The following is a 21,762-nucleotide window of genomic DNA, read 5'->3' on the forward strand; positions in this document are numbered from 1 at the left end:
TACAACTTGATTTGTTGAGACCTTCCAGGTCCAGATGGTCTCATGTTGAGGCCAACTCTGAACATTCCTCAGCCACAGTGGTTCTTATGTGTGGTTGGCGTCCGCCCCTAAACCTTCGCTATGGACCACATGAGTGGCTCTGATACAGAGCAGCAGTCGGGTCCCAGGTTGAGTGTGTTCATACCAGATGTGTGGGTGTTGATGTCCGGTCCAACTGATCTGGGCTCTGAAGACTGAACTCAGTTGATGGTCAGTCTGGTGCTGCTTGTTTCAGCAGGCACCGGATTGGTTCAATATATGTGCTTGACTGGACTGAAGCTCCTTGGTGTTAAGAGTCAGTTTTGCAAGACTTTAGTCTTCCGGTCCTGACTGTCATGAAGGTCATGATCACCATCATGTTGAGGAGCTGCAACAGAAGAGTCAAGGTAATGCTCTGCTTTGTATTCATGATCTTTAATTGGGTAAAAACATATCAGGACCACACTCACAACAGCTGACAGGTGATCATCAATGCATTAAAGTCCTTTGGATTAAAGTCTGAGTCAAACTGTCGTAATGTGAGGAGGAGATGCAGACGGCGAGTGGCGAGAGTATAGAGTAGCTAATGAGTTGGCATGTTTGGTGGGGGTTAATCACTGGGATATTGTCACATGATGAGTCTTGTTTGAGTGGTCAATATGGCTGGTCTTCTCTTCTAAAATCGCCTGAAGTCAAGTGAAGTGAGTTTGACTCGCTTGACCATCAGGTTTCTCCTCCACCGCAGTGTGAATCCAGAGCTGGAGTGAAAGAGATGAATGGCTTTGGTTGAGAAGACTCTTCCAGATGTCTCTGGTCCAGCCAGCGTCACTTGGAAAACCTCTGCAGCTCTGAAAGAAACAGATGTTATTCAGGCTGCAGACGACTGGGAGCTGGTGACGACGGCACCTTTATCCAGGTCGATGGCCGTCAAGCTGAATCCACTCGTCTCCTTCAGCAGGTTGTTCTTGTAGTCTGCAATAACCGAGCGAGTAAGAGAACCATTGTTGGACCTGCCTCTGTGTTTCATCTCACCAAAGGTGGTCTCCTCCAGCTCCAAGGTCGCTAGGTGTGGCTCATCCAACTGGAACCCCTCGGAGCTGCTGTGACTTCTGCTGCAACAGAGAGACGTCTGAGTGCGTGAGCAGGCCAGAGAGAGGTGGAAGCACGGACCTGATGGACGCCTGCGGCTGGACCTCTGCCAACGAAAACAAAGTCAGTACATGCTCATCAGGAGTGGGCGGTCGGAGGGGAGTGTTCTGCCTGACCTTGGGCTCCACGTCTGCGTGATACCAGGATGATGGTGAGGATGGTGAAGGCTAGCAGAAGGAAGACGGTGAGGACATAGCCCAGCGGCAGAAGGAAGCTGTGTCTGTGGTCAGGCAGGACCACGTTGATGACAGAGGGCTTATCAGGTTTCGGGGTTTCTGGGTGTGGAAATGAGAAATCTGATTCAGTCGTGGCACAGCAGATTTTGTTCAGAGGTCACTGTTATGATACGGTGGCCAAGTCACAGTGGATTGTAGTTCATGAACACTTGGTGGTCTGAACTCTGCCCCTCATTCAGAAGTACTTTTTTCCACCACCGGTGAGACGCTTTCATGTTATGGTATATACTGGTGACTTATGATATACCATGAGCTCATATTTTGTGACCGTCTGTGGTTACAAGTCAAGAAACATGGTGTTTTCTAAGAAAGCTCAGCGCCACATGATGACGACAGCTCAGTAAACTTTGAAGTTCATGATCACGTGTCGCTGACAGTAGACTTGAGTGTCTCTCCTCGATGGTGACGTCAAAGCTTTGCGACTTGACTCTGATGTTACTGCTGAAGGGGCTTAGTGGCGATGTTGGATGTAGTGTAGAGCTGCAGCTGTGTAGCGTAACATGAGCGGACCCAACTATCCAGGTGAAAACTGGGACGTGATGAAAGAATCGTGTAGCTGCTTTATGGCTTCACTGACTCTGGATATAGAAGAGCACTCAGCTAACGTCACCTAAATGGATCTTTAAATAACTGATCGGTGCGGCACACATCCACCCATAATGCACATCCATCTCCCCAGGTGGCTCTCCTCTGAGTCTCTACAGATGACTGAGCTCCTAACATTCAGGGAGAGTCTCGCCTCTGGATGAAACTGGCCCTTGTTATTGAATAATGGCTGCACATTTGACAGCAAGTTCCTGTCTAATACAGTGAAGGTTTGCGCTGGTGCTGACGTGTTGCACTGTAGATGAGCACCAGAGGACGGTCAGAGCCGAGTGAGAAAGCGGAGCTGCAGATGTGAACGACTAGCTGCATACAGTGATTCATTTTTCCTGGCAGTCGAACACAGAGAGACGGAAGCAGGATAGCTGGAGGAAGAAGGAGGAGAAGAGGTTGGCCCCGGGACAGTAGGGGCTGGTGAGCTGGTTCTCCATCGACTGGAAGAGACATCAGAGATACACAGAGCCTCCGCATTGTGGCCTTGTTTCTAATAAGTCTGACTCCAGACTGATCACACTCACATGAGGAAGGAGTAGGTGACCTACTTCTTGCCCTGCAGACGCACCTTCTTGTCGTACAGATGAATACTCCAAGGAAGGTGATGAAAACAAACAAACCTGAACATCTGGACTTTCCAGTGAAGGACTGAGGAAACTGTAAAACCTCTGCAGAATGTCAGAGCTGAGCCAAAGTCAACATGGTAGCAGACAGTCTGACAGCAGCGTGAGATACTGTAGGTTCAGTTCCAGCCCTCGCAGCTGTGTGGATCCCTCAGAGAGAGCGCTCAGCCCTCCAGCAGAGACTTGGAGTAGAAACTCCGCTCCTCCAGGAGAGGACTGCTGAGATGATGCTGGATTAAGAGTTGGTTTGAGCGTGGTCCTATGGTGACTCATCGTGCTCCACATGTAGACCTTGGTAAGTGCCTCATTTTTAGATGTAAATGTTTGCGAGCAAGTTTCTGCTGCCGACTAGTCTGAAGAGTGGAAGAACTGCGTTCAGTCCACACCAGGATCTGTGGGATTCCTGTGAGATGAAATCAGCTCTCCGTCCCAGACAGGCCACAAATATTCTCTCGACGATTTTGCCACATCTAGACACTTTCCTGGACATTCCCTTGTGACCCTTGACCCAAGACAACTCTTCTCACTGAACACGCCTTGGCTAAGACACAATCCTCTGCTGAGGAGATGCAGACTGGTTGTTGGTTCTGGCTGCAAACTTGCTGACAGGGCGAAAAACTGTTTCTCGCGTTAGCTCCTGCTGCACTGAGGACGTGAGTGAAAGAACAGATGTGGCTGTCTGCAGGATCTTCTGTGCTGGAGCTGCGCAGTGGAGCGGATGTGTGCATACCTTTAGCCTCGCTGGGCAGAGCTTTGGGTGGCAGGGTGGTCTGAACCACTCGTGGTTCCACTGAGAGCAGGAACTCTCTTCGCTCATGCAGGCCACAGTAGTGATGATGAAGATGGCAGGAGTACACCCCCTGGTCGGACGGCTGTCTCAACACACACGCATGTCAGAGGACCTCCTGCCTTCCTGAGACTCTCGTCTCCAGCTCACCTGCAGGTTGGAGATGGTGAGTGAGAAGTCTCCCTCGGAGAAGGCCGTGCCGCTGATGTTCATCTTCCTCTGGAGGAACGCAGGTCCGTAACTTCTCTGCTCTCCAGATGCGTAGAGGTCGACCAGTCGGTCAGCACGGTCGTGCAGGGCTCCGGGTGACTGCCGGTCCCAGTGGACCACCTGGAAACAACTGAGCTGTTCAACATCCCTTGGTGAGAAGATGCTGCTCACTCACCTGCTGCTCCTCCTCCTCGCGAGTCCAGTCGGTCCAGACCTTTCTTCTGTTGACACAGGGCAGCACCACAGTACTGCCCAGCAGCACCACGTACACAGCCTTCTGGCCGTCCCAGTACCGCTGCTCTTTACGACCTACGTGACAACCACGCGTGACAACCACGCGTGACAACCATGAAGACTTGGATCCAGTGAGGTCTGGCACTTACGTGACTTGGTGATGTTGAGCTGAACTCTGACCGTCTCGTACAGGTGACAGTAGAGATGGTGGAGGTTGCACGAGTACAGACCCGCATCATTCACGGTGACGTCTGCCGACCGACCACACAAGACAGGCTTCAAGCCAAAGCATCTCAAGGAAACAAGGCAGAGCGGCGTCACCTTTGATGAGCAGGGAGAAGTTCCCATCCTTGAAGGCGCTGGGGTTCAGTCCCACCCTGTCCAGGTTGTACGAGTTATAGATCCTTTGGTCTCCAGCCGAGAACATGTCCAGCACTCTCTCCATGCCGTAGCCATGACGGGCACGGTACAAGTCCCAGTGGACCACCCGCTGTCTGTCCCGGACCCTGTCTCGGGTCCACACCATGCGACCACTCACACACTGGAGCACCACACTGGAGCTAACAGGAGCACTCAAGTTGTACCCAGCCACCACAACGCTGCTGCTGCTGCTGTCGGACTGACCTGATGCTGGAGGAAGGGTCAGAGTGGAGGCATGTTACAAGACAGCACACCACAGTGGTCCTGCCGAGGCTCCTCCTGGAGCAAGGGTCAGCGCACTTGCATGAACCTCGAAGTTAGGGATGAGGACCATGGACAGATTTAGACTCAACAATAATGGCAGAGTTCTTTGTCACTCTGTCATCTAACATTGTGGCCTCAGTTACCACCTGAGTTTCAGGTTCTGACCTGAAGAACTGGGGTTTGTGTGAAGGCTGGAAGACCCTGGAGCCTCAACCCTTGGAAGAAAGGTTAACACACGAATCATCCGAGAGAGGCTCGGAATAGAACAGTGACTGGTTTGTAGTCTGGAAGGCAGGTTGCGTTGGGAGGAGCCCTCGGGTCAGACGCAGGATTATGACATGAAAACACAGTTGTGAAACATCTCATAATGTTGAAACACAGAGAAAGACACTGAACAGTAAAATCAAAATCACACACACATTAAACACAAAACAACACACATTTCGAGACTGACAATCTTTTTTGTGACTCATAGTCATCGACAGTTTCTGCTAAAATACAAAGAAAAACACCAAACTGGCTACACACCTGCACTGAGGAGGGAGACCAGAAGAACTGAAACAGAAAATAAGGAGGATTAGTCAACAGTCTGACGTAAACATGAATTTGATGGGACAATGGGAACAGCTCAGATCCAGTCAGGCGAGTCGAAAGGCCAAGGCGCAAGTGAAGCAGCAGCCTCACATGAACATTCTCAACTCACAATCCATTTCATTCTTTTGGGTCCGGGCAGTAAAAGCGACTCACTGGTGATCTGGAGCTGCAGATCCTCTCGGTGACTCGCCATGGTGACTCCACAGATGTGAGCTGTCAGTCCAACAACAGGGAGAGAAGCATCCAACCAGGCACATTGAAGTCCACTGAACCCAAACAGACCCACACCAGAATTTCCCCGAGCGGGAGCAGAAACCTGAGCCGGAGCCGCTCTACATCCCTCCCACTGAAACAATTTTGCTTGTTTCAGCTGAAAAGACTTTTCAGTGTGGAAGAATTTGATTCTCTGATCTTGTTTGTCCGTGTCTTAATGCTGAGCTGCCGCTTGTCACTGTAATCGTGGGTTTTACTGGAAGAAACACAGATAAGTCAATGACACAAAACCTGACAGTTGTGGGTCACTCGTAGGAAGAGTAATGAGCCATTATGACGGCCAGATGACCAGTTTAAATGCCCTTTAAGGTCACGAAAATCTAGAATTTACTGCCATGGTCAGTAGGTGTCCCACCAACTAGGAAAGTGCTTCGAAATAAAGTGCTGTTAGGAAATAAAATAAAATAAAATAACCCCCTAACAACAAAGGCTGATCACAAATTTAACAGTCTGATGGCTGAGGGGAAGGAGCTGTTCCTGTGACGGGAGAAACGTTTGCTTGTACTTGTTCCACAAGGGAGACATTGTGACATAATAATGATTTCTGGAACCATCAGTGGGTGTGACCTTCCAAACTGTACGGATTTTTCTAACCTCATTTTAACACATGATAGAGAAAACAGAGTTATGATTATCATTGGCAAATACATACACAAAATCTATCGATTTAATGCAATAAAATTGCCGTAGTGACAAGGAATTAATTTAGTTAAATAATTAAAAACGGCTGTAAAAATACAGTGCGTCGTTGAAGTCTTTCCTGCGTCGGCTAAGTGCTGACACCTAGAGGTTTGATTCAAATATGACACCATCATCATCATCAAATCTGATAAAAACTTTTCTTCGGTTCATCGCTGGTGTACGGTTGGATTTGACGTGAAATTAGTTTAGATTGGTCGTGACTAAGATTTAAGGTGAAATCGCGCAAAAGAGCAGTTCCCATACCGGGAGTCGAACCCGGGCCGCCTGGGTGAAAACCAGGAATCCTAACCGCTAGACCATATGGGAGCACGCAATGCGCAAGTGAATTATGGTATTATATAGCTACTACTAGTATTTACTGCGGTTGTATTTGTCAATACTTTTAGTATTACACGCACTTCTAAACTGCACCAAGACATCGAAACGTTTTGTCAAACATGTTTGGTGTTCGAACACTGTCCATAATGGGGCTATCGCTGCGATAACTATTATTTCATCGATAGTTTTGCTTGCTTTGTTTTATTTAAATGTTGAAGTTCACTCTTAACTCGTTTTGCATGTGCACAATATGCATTTCCAACACATGTTGAAAGCTTTAACAAGACTTTACTGAAGGGAGCCGATTTTTTTGCCACCCGGAACTTGTTTGACACTGTTGTTTCCCCGGAAGTCTGGGTGTGACACACTACCCGCTTCCTCTGAAACTAGCAAGCTCATTCAAGCATTTTAGGTAACGGAGTCTAACTTTTTTCATAGTCGAGACTGTCGAGTCGTTAACACGGTTGCGAAATGTCTTTCGTGTTGTCGTAAGTCCGTATTGCAGACACCAAAACCGTGATAATCGTTCGATTCACACGCCTTTAACTCACGACACCGCGGCTAACATGAGCTAGCAATTGGCCGGTTGTCTCGGCTACTTTAAAGTCAAAAACTTGTGTCTTCTGTGGTGTTTTGACTTGTCATCCTCAACGGACTTCTTGTCTCTCCAGGTCCCGCACGAAGTGACGAGAGATGTTTTTGACCAGATCGGAGTATGACAGGTGATGATGCAGCGAAGCAACGCAAACTGCTTTGTCATGACGGCAGCTCTTCCCGGTGGAATTCAACAGAGGCAGCACTGTTAGAATCTCTGTCGTTCACCGCCCTCCTTCACATTTTGTCAACCAAGTGACCATCGCCGGAGCCCCATGTCTGAAATCCCTGCTTTTATTCTGATGTCTTTGCGTCGAGAGGTTAGCCGAGTTAGCGGCTAACAAAGTTCTCAACTTTCACTTTCGATTTTGGGCATTTTTCTGGTCTCAGTGTTTGCTGTTGTCAACATGTCAAGATGTTCTATCTGTCATTCAAACACTGATAGGATTACATTTTATTTCGACACCAAATGCACGTGAGGGTTTCGGATGTTGTGAATTGGTGTTGAGAATGTTGAATGCTGGATGTTTCTGAATCAGACTGAAATGTGTATATGGGCATAATGGTGAACGTGAATGTGTTTCAGGGGTGTGAACACGTTCTCTCCGGAAGGACGGTTGTTTCAAGTGGAATATGCCATTGAAGCCATCAAGGTAAGTTAGGAAGTTCAGCTTACTTAAGTTAAGACACATTTTATTTTCATTTTTTTGTACTCATGAGTTCTGTTCACGTCCCTCAGTTGGGCTCTACGGCCATTGGCATCCAGACTGCTGAGGGAGTCTGTCTGGCGGTGGAGAAGAGGATCACCTCTCCACTGATGGAGCCCAACAGCATTGAGAAAATAGTGGAAATTGACACTCATATTGGTAGGTAACTGCTTTAGTACGAATAAGGGTATCTGATATGTTTGGCTGAATTGAGATGTCAGCAATGATATGATCTTTTAATGAACCAAATTCTATCACAAGAATTGTAAAGACTTTCAGAAGTTTCCCCTGAAATGGGCCACTGACATAAATAAAATAGGATTTAAGATGAAATCTCACTTGATCAAACGCATTTCAACGAAGTGGAATCATTGAAACAAACTGATAAGTCAACATGTTGTGGAGGTGGAGATGAAGATGATGGTTTTTGGTCTGTTTTTTACAGAGCAATCCTGAAAGTAACTCCATAATAACCAAAGCCTGTTGTTAGTGGAACTCAAGTCGCGCATTCCAGACATATGTAGTCAGTGCGCGCAGTTCAAAGGGGTTTCTTCAGAACCTACTTCTTGTCTTCTGTCGTGCCCCTGCCCGATGAGTTTGTCTTCGAGTAAGGGGCAGAGGAGCTTGCTAGGAAATGTGGCCCTGCTTTCTTGAAAAACTGACTTGACGCATCATGTGACAGATCACGAGTAACCACGTGGTCTTTAGATGTCCTCCAGAGATCATGGTTCTGGGAAATTATAAAACAATGTTAAAATGGTCAGAAATGGTTTGTAGTCCATTTGAAAAAATATTTAATGGCAATGTCTTCATCCAGAAAATGTAAAAGTCAGGTTGAAACTGGAATGAAAAGAACATGTTATGTACCAAGTTAAATAGAGTTGCGATGACCTTCTTCATTTCCAAAACTTTAGGGTGTGCGATGAGTGGCTTGATAGCTGATGCGAAGACTCTTATCGACAAGGCGAGAGTGGAGACGCAGGTGTGTGTAAGATTTAGCAGCTTCCTCTCCATCTGTGAAATCCTGACTTTCATGCTCACGGTCTCCACAGAACCATTGGTTCACCTACAACGAGACGATGACAGTGGAGAGTGTGACTCAAGCCGTGTCCAACCTGGCGCTGCAGTTCGGAGAGGAGGATGCTGATCCTGGTGCAATGGTGAGTCAGACACATCTCTGCCTGGAAGGTAGGTGCATGTGTCTGTCGCACACACACACACACACACACACACACACACACACACGGGCGCGCACACACACACACAGGTTCTCTCTTAAACTTAAACCTGCACAGACTCCTGAAAGATGTTGTCTAACAACTCTCTGAATGTCTTCCAGAGTCGACCGTTTGGTGTTGCGTTGCTGTTTGGTGGAGTGGATGAAAAAGGACCTCAGCTGTAAGCTTCTCATAACACCTCACATGTCCATGTTTCCATCTCCGCCTGACGTCTCCATGTCACCCTCAGATACCACATGGATCCCTCTGGAACCTTTGTCCAGTGTGATGCTCGGGCAATAGGCTCCGCCTCAGAGGGAGCGCAGAGCTCTCTGCAGGAAGTCTACCACAAGGTGACGAGTGAATTTGCTGAGATGATTTTGAACTCGCTCTTTATTGTCCTCCTGTTCCTCCTCCAACTCAGTCCATGACATTAAAAGATGCCATCAAGTCCTCGCTCACCATTCTGAAGCAGGTGATGGAGGAGAAGCTCAACGCCACCAACATAGAGGTCAGTGTGTTTCACCTATTTCTGCAGCCCTCTGAACCCAACCAGATCTGCAAAACCTGGCAGTATGTGTGATGAACGCTGCAGTCACCTCCGGGCCTCTGTTGACACGTGACCCCTCTCCTGCAGCTGGCCACTGTGGAGCCAGGAAAGACCTTCCACATGTATTCCAAAGAAGAGCTGGAGGATGTGATCAAGGACATCTAGAGGAGTCTCCAGGACATGACAACGTCCATCTGCACATGTCCGGATGGAAGTTCTCATCGAAGGGGAGGGGCGGGGTATTTTTTTGTAACAAGTCAATAGTACAATTAAACTGTTGTATTCAATACCTGGTTAAGTCTGGTTTGATTTGACCTGTGACCTCACATGTGGATTATAGCCGTTGTGTATCAAATAAGATCCACCTCCTCTGGGCTCCTGTCAGGTCTCTCCTCCCAAAGCAGTGTTATCTGCTGCCCACCATATACTCTGTTGTCCAGCTCTCTCCCTCTCTCACACACACACACCACTCAATGTTGCGTTTACTCCGTGATGAATGCGCATTGCCAGATTTTCCTGGGTTTGTGTGATTGTTTTAGGTTCTTTGTTCGCTTTCTGACCCCTGAGATGGAACTTTCAAAACACCTGATCGTTCCAGTCATTCTCTTTCCACAACACCTCCCCGCTCGTCGCGTATCAACCTTCCACCAGGGGGCTCTGTTACTCCAAACACGAGCCATCAGCGAGTAAACGTCGAGCCAATCAGCGCGCCGGTTATTCTGGTCTTGACCAATCAGGCGCGCTCCTTCATGGGCCGTTATTGAAGATGAGTTAGCTGATGAGGGGGGCAAGTGGACCGGACTGTCTGGACCGAGGAGTTTCCCCTCGTAGCCCGCCGCCTGGTCACCATGGTGTCCCTTCCGTGTATTTTCACGCTCACAGTGTGCGCGAGTGTGTTCGGACGGGTTTCCCCCGCGGAGCGCCACCTGGGCTCCAGTTTGTCCAAGTTCAGCGGCGCCGAGCAAACGTGCCCAAGTTTTCCGGGAGTGGAGTCGGCGCTGAGGAACAGCAGCCACACCGTGAGTGGACGACCGAGACTTGTTTCTGCTCTTGTTGATGTTGGCCCGAGCCCGCGGGCTGCGGTCCGGTCCGGAGACCTCTGCGAGCTGGACCGCAGTCACGGACGGCTGCGCGTCTAAAGTGGCCCACATGTGTCCGCACTCAATTTTTGGCAGTTTAGGACTTGATTTAAATGGCTGCTCATCCGTGTCCTGAGTTGTTCACGGGGGCACGGCCACGGTAACCGGAGAAAACACGACGTTTCTGTCTCCAGAACACGAGTAGGGTGCCCAACTCAAGCTGCTAGCTGAGGTGGACTTCATGTCGTGAGCTGCTTTTCATTGAACAAGTACGAGTTTACCCCGCGCCACAACTCGACCGACCGCAGTTTCTCTCTTTTGCTGTGTGTGTGAGATGATGACAGCAGTTCCAGCCACCTGCATTTCCCCTCCAGACTCATGGGAAGTGTTCTTCACTTGGCTTTTCCTGAGGTGGGATTACTTCTCTCAATGCAAGTATCCATCACCTTCACGGAGTAGTTTTCTAAGTGTTGTCAACAGTTGCGTTGTACGGTGCCCTGGAAGTGACATGCATGTGTTTATTTTTTGGGATGTGACATGCATGACTTTATTTTTTTTGGATCTTGAGATAAAAGTTATCGTCCAAGCAAACACTTAAATATCGTAACTCCGATAACAAGGTTACCCTTTCATATCATACTTGTGTCTATAGTGTGTTCCGAGTTCATTTGAAGCTGCATCTGAAAAAAGGGGGTTTTGTGGGGAGAGCTGGTAGCTCCCAAGTTAAACTGTGAGGTGGAACAGTAGTCAATAAAGTTAAATGTAGTCACTAAAGAAGAGAGCCGACGGAGAAGTTATTGGTGACAAATAAAGTGCTGGTCATGGGATCATCAAAAGTAAATCTCACTCCAATATGCAGCTGTCCTCACCCGGTCCATTTCTTCTGAAGTTCCCCAAGCTGTGTCTTGTCTTTCTGGATTATTCCATTAAGAAAAACCACCATCACCCGATGCGCTTTCATATTGCGATGTGATCTAGATCGGGCTTTTATTTAGGATTTTGAGACAGGGTGTACTATGTTCATCTTTCGATACATTTTCGTTTAAGCAATTGTTTATCGTTTCGGATTTTCTTTCAACTTTCTTCAACCAACTGCTGCTGTCGTGACTTGCAAGATGTGGATTTCCCCTGAAAACAAATATGGTGATGGCAAAGCCACGGGTCCACAATGACATAAGAATCTGAGAACTTTGATCTAAGTCAGCAAAATAACCAGGGGGAAACCATACGCAATATATTGTAATAAGAGCCATCATTTTAAGGGGAAAATCAGATATGCAGTACATGAATTTACCCACCGTGGGGCTAATAAAGGGTGTCTAAACTAATACCATAAGCATGAAAGTGAGTGTATTGTTGCGACATCAGTCCGGTTCGACTTTCACTTCTTCAATTCCGCAGTCCAACAGAGGAATGAATCGCTCCCTTTATCGACTAAATAACTCCAGTCCACTCCATGAAAACGGATGAAACACGTCACAAATGCGGCAGCATATCCAAGTATCGATGTATTAAATGTAAATAGTAGATATTTAAGATATCAATACAATATCATGGAATCAATATTTGAGCATATTGATATTTTGTTACACCACTAGTTCAAGTGTAACACAGTGGAAAGTCTCCACCCAAAAGTGCCACCTGTGAGTCTGGACCTTGACAGGTGAATTGTGTTCCGACTCTTTGTTGTCTCAGTGATGTTGAGACGGGAATTGGTTGTGGTGAAACCATGGAAAAGTCATTGACAACCACTTCACACTTCATTTTGTTGTGTGCCTGCTCTACAATAGCCAGCTGGTGACAGTGACATCATTTCTGAGAATTCCGGAACGTGGGAATGCACCATGACATTTTTGAGCACTCCAGTGTGTTGGTGTGACGGAACCAGAGCGCTGTAGTCTTAGAACATCTGTGTTTGAGAGTAGAAGTGGAGTTTTTGCCTGAGCGGCTGACACCCCCTCCCCTTCCCCCGCTGCTCAGTAGAAAGCATATTTCAGGGTGAAGCTGTTGAGACTCCGCCATGTTTTGAGCAACCAAGAAAGTTCCAGCAGAAAAGGAGGGGAGGAGAAGTTACAAAATATTATGGTTTATTTTTGGAGAACAAGACGTCCTGTGAAACTTGTGGAACAAACTTTCATAGTAGCCTTGGCCGGCTGGTGCGGCGCTTCCTGTCTGGCTCAATAAAGGGAGATTATTCCACCTTTATTAAACTGATCTGACCGTCGATGAAAAGTCCATCGAGTCGTTCCCCTTTTAACAATAACTGAAAAGTCTTGTGCTCTCCATGAAGAAAAACAGTCCACTAAATGTGGCGTTGTTTCAGCGCACCTCACTTCAGAGGGCTGTTTGGCGGAGTTCCATGCGTGAGATCTAGTGTTTGACCTACTCCTCTGATCTCTGTGTGTGACCTCTGCAGAGGCAAAAGGGTTAAGGTCCAGAGTCGGGGGAATAAGCAGCTTATTGTGCAGGAGCCCAACTTTGGTTGGACTCTTTTCCCTGGTCCAGCCTTCGGCAGTGACGCTCTGCACTGTCCATCGGGACATCAGCAGCGTTGATGTTGTCCAGTCTGACCACAAGTACGTCACAACAATAGCTTGGGTCAGTCGCAAGTCATGAAAAGACACAAACAAAACTCTGTCTCTGGACTTCAGTGCTAGCTGCTTGGAATGGAGGCTGGATTTCAAACACTTCTTATTGGAGGTGTGTAGATTCCCTTGTGCAAGCCAAGGAAGTGTGTACACCAGTGACTGCTCAGTTCCTGGCCAGGCCGGTGGATGAGGTGTTTCAGAACCAAACACGAGTGGCGTTTGGTTACTGTTTTTGTCAGTGGCGGAATTTGGCAATCTGCACTGACATCTTTCTTTTTAGTGCCAACAAGACCTAAGTGTTTGGATGAATTCAAAACCCTGGCGTTTCCACCAGAGTTTTGGAGCAGACAGACCTGAGACAGATCCTCTCCTGTGCTGACTGGGGTTCTCCAGAGCTAGGATCACCTTGTAAACACGTCTGTCCTGCCAGCAGCCAGGAGCTGGGTGGGAACCTTCTCCTTACTTCAGATATTTTGGGCTGGTGCCAACTGTGTTGCTCAGTTGACCCCAGACTTGAGAGTCGCTACTTTGGATGAAATGTTGTGAGGACTGCTTTGTTGTTCTTCACTCTTTGGTTGTTACCGCTGAAGTTCTTTGGACCAGTTGTCTGGGTCCAGGTCCTGTTCAGGCTGCACGAACGGCTGTTCAGCACTCATGCTCCGTGACAGCCCTGAGAGAGGAATGTAGGTCAAACGGGCAGCATCCAGACAGCCACATTTCTTTGGACAATGACGCTCAAATCACATCTTTCAGATAAGCTAAAAAAAAACAAACTTGCATGTGGGTCTTTCGGCTTCATTGACTGTCTCTGGACCACTCAAAGGGGGTTTGATGGTTTTTGTCTTGAAAAGTGAAATGTGTTTTTGGCTCGACAGACAGCAGGGTTCTCACCCCGTGCACTTGAGTGTTGGGGGCCCCTTCATGGGATCTGAGTTCCCCACACCAGCCTTTTCCTTTGTTGTTGTGCATTTGTAGTTAGAGCGGCTCGCGATAACAGCTCATTGTTGGTCCACACTAACATCTCAGTTTCCACATTCAGGACCCTGAACAGGCAGATAAACGGCGACCGTCACATGACCTCCACAGAGGTAGAAATACTCACGGACACATTGCTAATCGTATCAGAACCAGAGTTTCCCTCTGTGAGGTCGACCTCTCCGAAAAAAAGGACTTGTCAGCAGATTTGTTGTCCACCGTTTGTCTAAAAATAATGCAACATTTTTGGTCAAACTTAGACTTATTTTTCCATTTAAAAGGGTCCTGCTGCATTTAACCTTTTGAGTCTGCGATCCACAGATGTGGACATTGCATTTTTTGACCCTTTCAGCGCCATGGTAGCCTTGTTTTTTAACATGTTTCTACTGCTTCTACTAGCCACATTTAGGGACACGGCCCACACCATTGGAATGAGAGAGAGATGAAGCGCTTCTGACAGGCACCGAGAATAGAGGGAGTTTTCTGCTTTTTTATGTCAACATGTAATGTAATGACTCGCAATGTCAGTGGTGCCTCAGTGTCAGCTGAGCAGGACTCTGTCTTTAAAGGTAGACTTTAAAGGACCTTAAGCACAGCCGTGCGACGACACCCCCTATGACCCAAGAAGAAGCCTGGTAAATTTCATTCAGAGCTGCTTGAGAATGAATTCAGTGCACATACAATATGTTGAAATGTCTCCAGCTTCTTTGCAAAAACAGCTTTCCTTGCAAGACTAAGCCCGGTTATTACTCCTTCTAGGTCATTCCGATCCCAAATTGCAAAAACAGCACTCAACATGTACTTGAGTCTGAAGAGGTTAATGGTGTGTTTCAGTTATAGCACAGCAGGTCCTCCATCTTCGGCTAACTTGCTCACACCATCATGTCCTACTTCACCCTGTACCTCTTTTCCACCTGGTCTCTAACAGCTACTGTACTCCTTCGTCAGCGTCCTGTCAGTGACCCATTTTGCTCAGCTCATTCACAGTATCACAATATTGAGTTGATCTTTTTGTTTTCCATTGTCTGCGTTGCTGGACTCATGTTCCAACTTTCTGTCTCCTCTTGGGTTCCAGTTTGTGTTCAAGGTGCGAACGATGGGGTCCCTCACGCTGGCTTGGGTCGGCGACGGATCCGGGGTGAGTGTGGTATTACGGATGACTACATGAACAGGGGATTAAAGTGCGTCACCTCCGGGCCATCTAGGTGCTGTTGGTGCTGACCACGTTCCGGTTCCCTCTTTTTATGATCCAGTTTGGCCAGTCCATCCTGTACAGGAGGTGAGAAGCTGACACACTTTAGCAAAGATCCAATGATGCATTGGCTCCGAGTGAGTGATTCTCACCTGCCGACGTGTGTCTTCCAGTGAAGACAGTGGGAAGACGTTTACAGATGTGACCCACCTGATCAATCACACCTTCATCCAGACTGAGTTTGGCATCGCCATCAGCCCCGACCACTCTGGCAAGGTGAGGACATCATGAAGATTTGGGTTGTGCCTAGTGATGGGTAAATGAGGCATCATAAAGCGTTTTGACACAATGACACACTGTGCTGATACTGAATACTGACACCTGCTGGACATTAAAAATCCCTGCAGGCAACCGACTTAACAGACTGAATTGACACTGATTTGATGACCTAGTGTATACAATAATATCATCTGAGTCTTTGCATTCATTTTGTATTATTCCGTATCTTTAAAAATATGAACATGTAACACAATATGGAAAGGTTGAAAACGATGTGAATGAGGTCTATGCTTGTGGACTTTTTGCTTTTACATATTTGTATTCATTTATTTATTTTATTTATACTTGTTTTTATTTTTCCAATGTTTTTAAATGTTCTAAACTAAATTATAGCTTGACATTAATTTGAATTAGAATGGAACAAGACGAGTTGAAAATCTGAGACAAACTGGGTAAAGATTGAAATAAATACATTATTCTCTGATAGGAGATCAAAATGGTCCCACACGGCAGACACACAAGGAACTGAGAGATCAGATAGATGTTGGCGACTCTGACGTACGTGATGCACTGTTGGCCAGCATCAAAGATTCATGTTCACGGAGAGTTCAAGAGTGATGTAGTTCTGTGAAGATCAACTGTTTTGGAGCCGCCATGTTTGTCTTCATCCCTGTGCTGTCTGCTGATGTAGATGCTCCCCCTTTGTTCCAGGTGATCCTGACAGGCGACGTGTCTGAAATGGGAGGATTCCGTCTGTTCCGCTCCCACGACTTTGGCCTCACCTTTACGGCGTCGGACCTTCCATTCGAGCCTCTCATTCAGATGCTGTTCGACCCGGACAACAGCAACACACTGTTGACGCTCAGCAGCTCGGTAGCTCCGTCAGCCGTCTCTTCTCCCAACATCTATGACATGATTCTCTCTCCTAGTTGGACCTGTGGCTGTCCGAGGACTTCGGCACCACCTGGAGGAAGATCCATGACGGCGTTTGTTTGGTCAGATGGTAAGGAGATCTACCAAAGAGAAGGTTAGCTGTTCAACAATTCAGGCTGTTATTTGTTTTCTCTTTTTTCAGGGGCCAAAAAAGCAGCATCTTCTTTACAACCAATTACAACGGCTCGTGCAGTAAGTGACGCCACCTACCTGAGTGTGTATCAGAAAGGTGACCGTGCTTATCGTCGCTGTGTCCTGTGGTTTCAGATGACCGAGGCATGTTGGTGTTGCGGAAAACTGTGGACTACGGACGGAGTTTTAAGACCATTGCGAGCAGAGTTTACTCTTTTGTGCTCGGCGGTCGCTTTGTTTTCGCCTCCATCATGACGGAGAAGGTTGTCTTGGGTTGAGCCACCAACACTGTGGCACACTGTAACTGACTGTGTTGTCAGGGCACCGAGCGAAGGATCCACGTGTCGGTGGATGGAGGGGAGGTTTGGAACATGGCTCAGCTTCCCACCGTGAATCATGAGCAGTTCTACTCCATCCTGGCCGCCACTCAGGACATGATTTTCATGCATGTGGACGATCCTGAAGGTGAGGACCTTAAACGTAGCACCTCACTCAAGCCACGTTTGTCAGCATGTATCATCCGCTCGCCACTTAGTGTTTCCATCTTGAAAAGCGGCCCTGGCCTCTGTGTATGTGGCCCTCAAACGTTCAGAGCAAACTAAAGAAAAAACTATTTGAATTCAAAATAAAACTGTACTTTTTTTGTCTTTAATTTCTTTTTCCCTATTGTGTTGCTTTTATTAATAGTTACATTTTCATTTTCAGTGAAGTTCAGTTATCTATTTTAGTAATGCTCATTTACACAGTATTTCTGGATACTTCAAAACACCTTGAAACAAGGTTCCCTGATAGTTACATGTTTCACCTATAGATATGTTTGTTGCCATGGCATTCACAATGAAAGTATATAGTCTCATCACAACAGTCATTGAATATAATTTTTGTTATCATGTTTGTTGTTTTTGGGCTTCAATTGTTGGAGTGTGTGATGGGACTTGTGGTGCTGTTAACCTGCGCCTCCATACAATACCAAGTTGTTTTTCTGTGGTTGTTCACAAGTCAGCATTTGCCCTCACAGACTCTGGCGTCGGAACAGTCTACGTCTCAGATGACAGAGGAACCGTGTTTTCCAAGTCTCTGGAGCGCCACCTCTATACTCCGACTGGAAGCGACACAGACTTCACCGCTGTTAATTCTCTCCGAGGTGTCTACATGACCAACGTGCTCACAGAGGGTAAGTCCGTGTCCGAAACCCAACCCAACTGGGGTTGTCTGTGCTCAAGAAAAAACGCTCGGATGGTGTGACCCACTTTGGTTTGCCAACTTTTTGCCAGTGAATGGTGAGGTAAATGGAACAGTGGGCTCCGTGCTGGTGAGAGAGTGAGTTGTTGTTCAACCATGGCCGGGACGTAGAAGTAGAGACGGACGAAACGGGTTGCAATGCTCAGGACTGGACACGTGCTGCAATCTCTAGATCACCACACTCGCACTGTGTGACTGCACACTTTAAAGTTGGCTTGTGTTCTGTACACACTGTGTGTGTGTTTTCCTCTCCTCATAGATGGCGCTGTGGAGACGGTGATAACCTTTGACCAAGGGGGAAAGTGGCGTCCGCTGCACCGACCACACAACAGCCAGTGTGACTCGGAGACGCCTACCAACAGAGCCAACCGAGTGAGTCTTCACAGTGCGGTTTTTAAAGGAACCATATGGCATTGAACGTTTGTTAATGGCCATGAATGATGCCGCTGCAGTGCCGACTACACATCCACGCCTCTTACAGCACCTCCATGAAAATGAACGTTCCCATGCTTCCGCTCTCACAAGCCTCTGCTGTTGGACTCATCCTGGCTCATGGTGAGGTGACGCCAACACGCAGGTCCTGTCCTTGCAGCTGACATGCCTCTGTGCTTCCCATCAGGCAGCGTCGGAGATGCTGAGTCAGCGCTGATGCCGGATGTGTACGTGTCGGATGACGGTGGCTATTCGTGGACGCTGTCCCTCAAGGGACCCCACCATTATGCCATACTGGATTCTGGAGGACTGCTGGTGGCTGTAGAGCACTCCAACTCTGCTGTCAATCAAATCAAGTGAGGAGGACCATGGTGTCTCACCCCCCTCCGTCTCAGCAGAAGCTCATTCCTGTCACTCTCTCCAGGTATTCCACAGATGAAGGTCGCTGCTGGCACATCTACAACTTCACCAGTGACCCGTTTCACTTCAGTGGCATGGACAACGAACCCGGCTCTCGCTCCCTGAATGTCAGTCTGTGGGGTTACAGGGGCGACTACAGCAAGTGGGTTGTGATCACCATCGACTTCAGGAAGCTGATAACCAGAGAGTGTGAGTGTTCGTGAGAGTGTGCCGGCACCATTTCCCTTTACTTGGTTGTTTTTTCCCTTGACATGCAGGTGGCCCGGGGGACTACGAGGTGTGGCTGTCCCACTCCACGGACTCCACCCAGACCAGTGACGGCTGCGTCCTGGGATATAAAGAGACCTTCTTACGCTTGAGGAAAAACTCTGCCTGTTTCAACGGCCGTGACTTCACCGTCACCAAGAAGCTTTCACCATGTCCCTGCACACTGGAGGATTATCACTGGTGTGTTCGGGTGAATTGGACTTTTCACGAAAATTAAAAACGGAACTTGGAACCCTTGAAGCACCTTTGACACGTCCAAACTGTCTTCCAGCGACTTTGGTTACTACCGGCCTGAGAACAGCTCCGAGTGTGTGGAGCAGGAGGATATGAAGGGCCGTCCACTGGAGCTCTGTTTGAACGGGACGACGGAGCAGCTGGAGACGAGTGGGTGAGAGTCTGAGTGGCCCTGCTGAAGATGGCGGAGCAGAATGGCCTACAGTGCTATTTCGACTATTTCTGGCTCCATATTGCCGAACACTGTCACATTTTTTTATCTTCTGTTTTTGTTTTATCTATTTTGACCTTTGTTTTCCCCCGGTATCCTTCATGGTTAAGCTACCGGAAGATTCCGGGAGATCAGTGTGAAGGTGGCTTCCAACCCAAGAGGAAGGAGACTGACTTGAGAAGACACTGCACGAGTGACCTCCTTCATTCCATTCCTCAGGTCAGCAGGTCAAACTGTTATCACGTGAGGTTGATTGAGGTTTCAGAAGTACCATTTTAATCTGATATGGAAATGAAACGTGAGAAACCAGTGACTCTCAGTTCCTCATGCTTCTGGCCAGTTGAACGTGAGCTCACATGACTACAAAACTTCTGTCTGTGTCCCGCCTGTCAGACCGACTCGGCGCCAGCGAAAACTGCGGTCTTGGTGCTGGTTGTCATAGCGATGCTGCTGCTGAGCGCCGTGGCTGGAGTTTGGTTTGTGAAGAAGTATGTCTGCGGAGGACGGTGAGTCAGCGCTGGTTCACCTCGACGCCTCTGAAACCTTCCTTCATGAGGTGGTCTCGTCCGTCAGGTTCCTGGTGCACCGTTACTCTGTGATGAGAGAACACGTGGAAGCCAACAAAATAGAGGGCGTGGACGACGTTGACACCAGCTACATGGAGACAGCAAAGACGCAATACAACGAGGATTCAGATCAGGTGTGATGCTGATGGCAGGGTGGTGCTCAGGATCATTCATCCTCCGGGTCTGTCTTCTTGTAGGGTTTGTTGGAATAAGCTCAAGACTTTCTTCAGCTGGACGAAGACCATGCTGCGTCATGCATCTCATGGAGATTCGCCCGTGTTCTTTACCAGCTCCCGTGATGGGTGGAGCTGCAGGGTGTTTCCTTTTGCTGACAAAGTGACATTTTCTCTGTGGACTTTCATGAGAGCGAGGAGTCGAGGAGCTCCGAGTAGAAGAAGGGAAGTGAAGCAATAGAACGAAGAAGTAAATCATGTCTGTTTTTAGTTTTGAAAAACGTTGGATGCAATGAAGTAGTTTTAGGTTTGTGGTGCGAGCCTGCTCGTGTCATCGAAGTAGCTCCCTTTCAAATTGATTTTCTCAATGTTTTTTCTAACCAGTTTTTCCTTCCCAATCAAAGTTTTATTTGCAGGTTGACAATGCACTTTAAATTGATCTTTTAATACACACGTTTGATTTTATTGTTCTTTTTCAAACGTTTTAGTTGGTCAGATTTGATTGCATCGCTGATCACATACTTTGAGTTTTACTTTTTAATCATGGTTTGACTTTCAGTTGTTTGTTGTCTGACAGGGAATAAAACGTGTTTTATTTCTCGAGTGTGTGGTGAAAAGAGAAGACTTGAACTGGTACCAAAGCACTTTTACCTAGTATGATCTTTACAGGAGAACCAATGTGAGTCCAGGATTTTGACGTCCATCTAGGCCCGAAACCTTTACTTGAAATCTGAACCTGTATAAGTGTGTGCACCAGAACCTCTTTGGTTCTGGATGCATGTACTGGTACCAACAGCCATTGTGTTTGTATACTGGACAGCAATCAGATGAATGTTGCAAATGTGATGTTTGATCTTGTCGATTCTCTTCATTCTATAGTCCAAATGTATTCTGCTGACTGAAACACACTTTCTGTCCTTTCATAAATGGCTGAGGAGAGTTTCTGTAACTGCTATTTCAGACAGATGTGCAGGCGTACTGCTCGATGCTTATTTTATTTTGAAAGATTAATATTCCAGCAGATAAGCTATCGATCAACTAATGTGGTGGCAGAACTGTTGCTTGATGCTTATTTTCAATTATAATGTACGCAACCACCAATAAGAAATAATAAATATTTACTTTTTTTTTTTTTTTTGCACTGTATCCTCAAATCTGTGAAATTGTGTCGTTTGTGCCTTGGTTTTATTTTGTTTAACTTTGGGCCAAGTTCTGTATTGATCTTGTTGTGTAGAATCTGAATAAAGCCTTTTGTAGCACATTTTGGCAGTGACTGGTCGTGTTTCGGTCCAAAACTGGCATCTGTCATTTCCCATCATGAGTGTTGCAGCAGTCCCTCCATCTGCAACATCATCAGCCTCCTCTCATCACACCTTTATGTCCTCATGAACCTCACCGTGGTCTTCTGACTCTTGGTCCAACACTTTCTCTTTGCACCACATTTCCAATTTTTTTATTATTATTTTTTTTTTACAAACCACTTGCCTCATCATCAGCAAATATAACTGAACTTGCCGCTAATGTACTTGCTTATTTCACTATAGTG

The 21,762-nt window shown here is 47.2% G+C and overlaps 3 protein-coding genes and 1 non-coding gene across 6 annotated transcripts; 2 read left to right on the forward strand and 2 right to left on the reverse strand.

Annotated features, from left to right (window-relative positions):
• Positions 1–457: 457 nt before the first annotated feature.
• Positions 458–5,614, reverse strand: LOC128760886 (matrix remodeling-associated protein 8-like). Its single transcript, XM_053868609.1, has 12 exons — positions 5,286–5,614; positions 5,067–5,093; positions 4,176–4,484; positions 4,004–4,105; positions 3,796–3,929; positions 3,561–3,740; positions 3,354–3,495; positions 1,284–1,442; positions 1,189–1,213; positions 1,051–1,127; positions 925–990; positions 458–866 (listed from the first exon to the last, which is right to left on the reverse strand). The coding sequence occupies exons 1-12, from the start codon at positions 5,323–5,325 to the stop codon at positions 844–846; spliced, it is 1,284 nt and encodes a 427-aa protein (XP_053724584.1). The 5' UTR covers positions 5,326–5,614; the 3' UTR covers positions 458–843.
• A 727-nt stretch (positions 5,615–6,341) lies between these two features.
• Positions 6,342–6,413, reverse strand: trnae-uuc (transfer RNA glutamic acid (anticodon UUC)). The gene has a single exon. It is a non-coding gene; the product is annotated as a tRNA-Glu (tRNA).
• A 357-nt stretch (positions 6,414–6,770) lies between these two features.
• On the forward strand, positions 6,771–9,782 carry psma5 (proteasome 20S subunit alpha 5). Of its 3 annotated transcripts, XM_053868611.1 has the most exons (10): positions 6,771–6,837; positions 7,097–7,147; positions 7,606–7,672; positions 7,759–7,885; positions 8,641–8,708; positions 8,779–8,886; positions 9,066–9,124; positions 9,194–9,296; positions 9,368–9,454; positions 9,581–9,782. In XM_053868611.1, exons 2-10 carry the CDS (start codon positions 7,119–7,121, stop codon positions 9,656–9,658), a joined length of 726 nt encoding a protein of 241 aa, XP_053724586.1. In that variant the 5' UTR covers positions 6,771–6,837; positions 7,097–7,118; the 3' UTR covers positions 9,659–9,782. The 3 variants fall into 3 exon arrangements, with proteins under 3 accessions (XP_053724586.1, XP_053724588.1, XP_053724585.1); XM_053868613.1 differs by lacking the exons at positions 6,771–6,837; positions 7,097–7,147 and adding an exon at positions 7,199–7,339; XM_053868610.1 differs by lacking the exons at positions 6,771–6,837; positions 7,097–7,147 and adding an exon at positions 7,352–7,494.
• A 502-nt stretch (positions 9,783–10,284) lies between these two features.
• Positions 10,285–21,464, forward strand: LOC128760885 (sortilin-like). Its single transcript, XM_053868608.1, has 20 exons — positions 10,285–10,512; positions 15,211–15,273; positions 15,341–15,414; positions 15,501–15,603; positions 16,318–16,479; positions 16,536–16,609; positions 16,682–16,731; positions 16,807–16,934; positions 16,992–17,136; positions 17,690–17,845; positions 18,173–18,285; positions 18,366–18,468; positions 18,533–18,701; positions 18,770–18,954; positions 19,023–19,212; positions 19,304–19,420; positions 19,588–19,696; positions 19,871–19,983; positions 20,051–20,177; positions 20,241–21,464. Exons 1-20 carry the CDS (start codon positions 10,342–10,344, stop codon positions 20,253–20,255), a joined length of 2,367 nt encoding a protein of 788 aa, XP_053724583.1. The 5' UTR covers positions 10,285–10,341; the 3' UTR covers positions 20,256–21,464.
• Positions 21,465–21,762: the final 298 nt, after the last annotated feature.

The sequence above is a fragment of the Synchiropus splendidus genome, chromosome 6 (assembly GCF_027744825.2).
Source record: "Synchiropus splendidus isolate RoL2022-P1 chromosome 6, RoL_Sspl_1.0, whole genome shotgun sequence".
In the NCBI taxonomy this organism is placed as follows: domain Eukaryota; kingdom Metazoa; phylum Chordata; class Actinopteri; order Syngnathiformes; family Callionymidae; genus Synchiropus; species Synchiropus splendidus.

What these genes read in the sequence shown, in the direction of transcription:
- LOC128760886 (XM_053868609.1), bottom strand. Translation starts at nt 5,325, where the DNA reads ATGGCGAGTCACCGAGAGGATCTGCAGCTCCAGATCACCA. An exon ending in CTTCTCCCTGCTCATCAAAG is followed by an intron (nt 4,106 to 4,175) that starts GTGACGCCGCTC and finishes GTCGGTCGGCAG; the next exon opens with ACGTCACCGTGAATGATGCG. An exon ending in GCTGGAGGAGACCACCTTTG is followed by an intron (nt 991 to 1,050) that starts GTGAGATGAAAC and finishes CGGTTATTGCAG; the next exon opens with ACTACAAGAACAACCTGCTG.
- psma5 (XM_053868610.1), top strand. Translation starts at nt 7,427, where the DNA reads ATGTCAAGATGTTCTATCTGTCATTCAAACACTGATAGGATTACATTT. An exon ending in AGGCGAGAGTGGAGACGCAG is followed by an intron (nt 8,709 to 8,778) that starts GTGTGTGTAAGA and finishes CGGTCTCCACAG; the next exon opens with AACCATTGGTTCACCTACAA. An exon ending in TGCAGGAAGTCTACCACAAG is followed by an intron (nt 9,297 to 9,367) that starts GTGACGAGTGAA and finishes CCTCCAACTCAG; the next exon opens with TCCATGACATTAAAAGATGC.
- LOC128760885 (XM_053868608.1), top strand. Translation starts at nt 10,342, where the DNA reads ATGGTGTCCCTTCCGTGTATTTTCACGCTCACAGTGTGCGCGAGTGTG. An exon ending in GCCCCGACCACTCTGGCAAG is followed by an intron (nt 15,604 to 16,317) that starts GTGAGGACATCA and finishes CCTTTGTTCCAG; the next exon opens with GTGATCCTGACAGGCGACGT. An exon ending in GGCGTTTGTTTGGTCAGATG is followed by an intron (nt 16,610 to 16,681) that starts GTAAGGAGATCT and finishes CTCTTTTTTCAG; the next exon opens with GGGCCAAAAAAGCAGCATCT.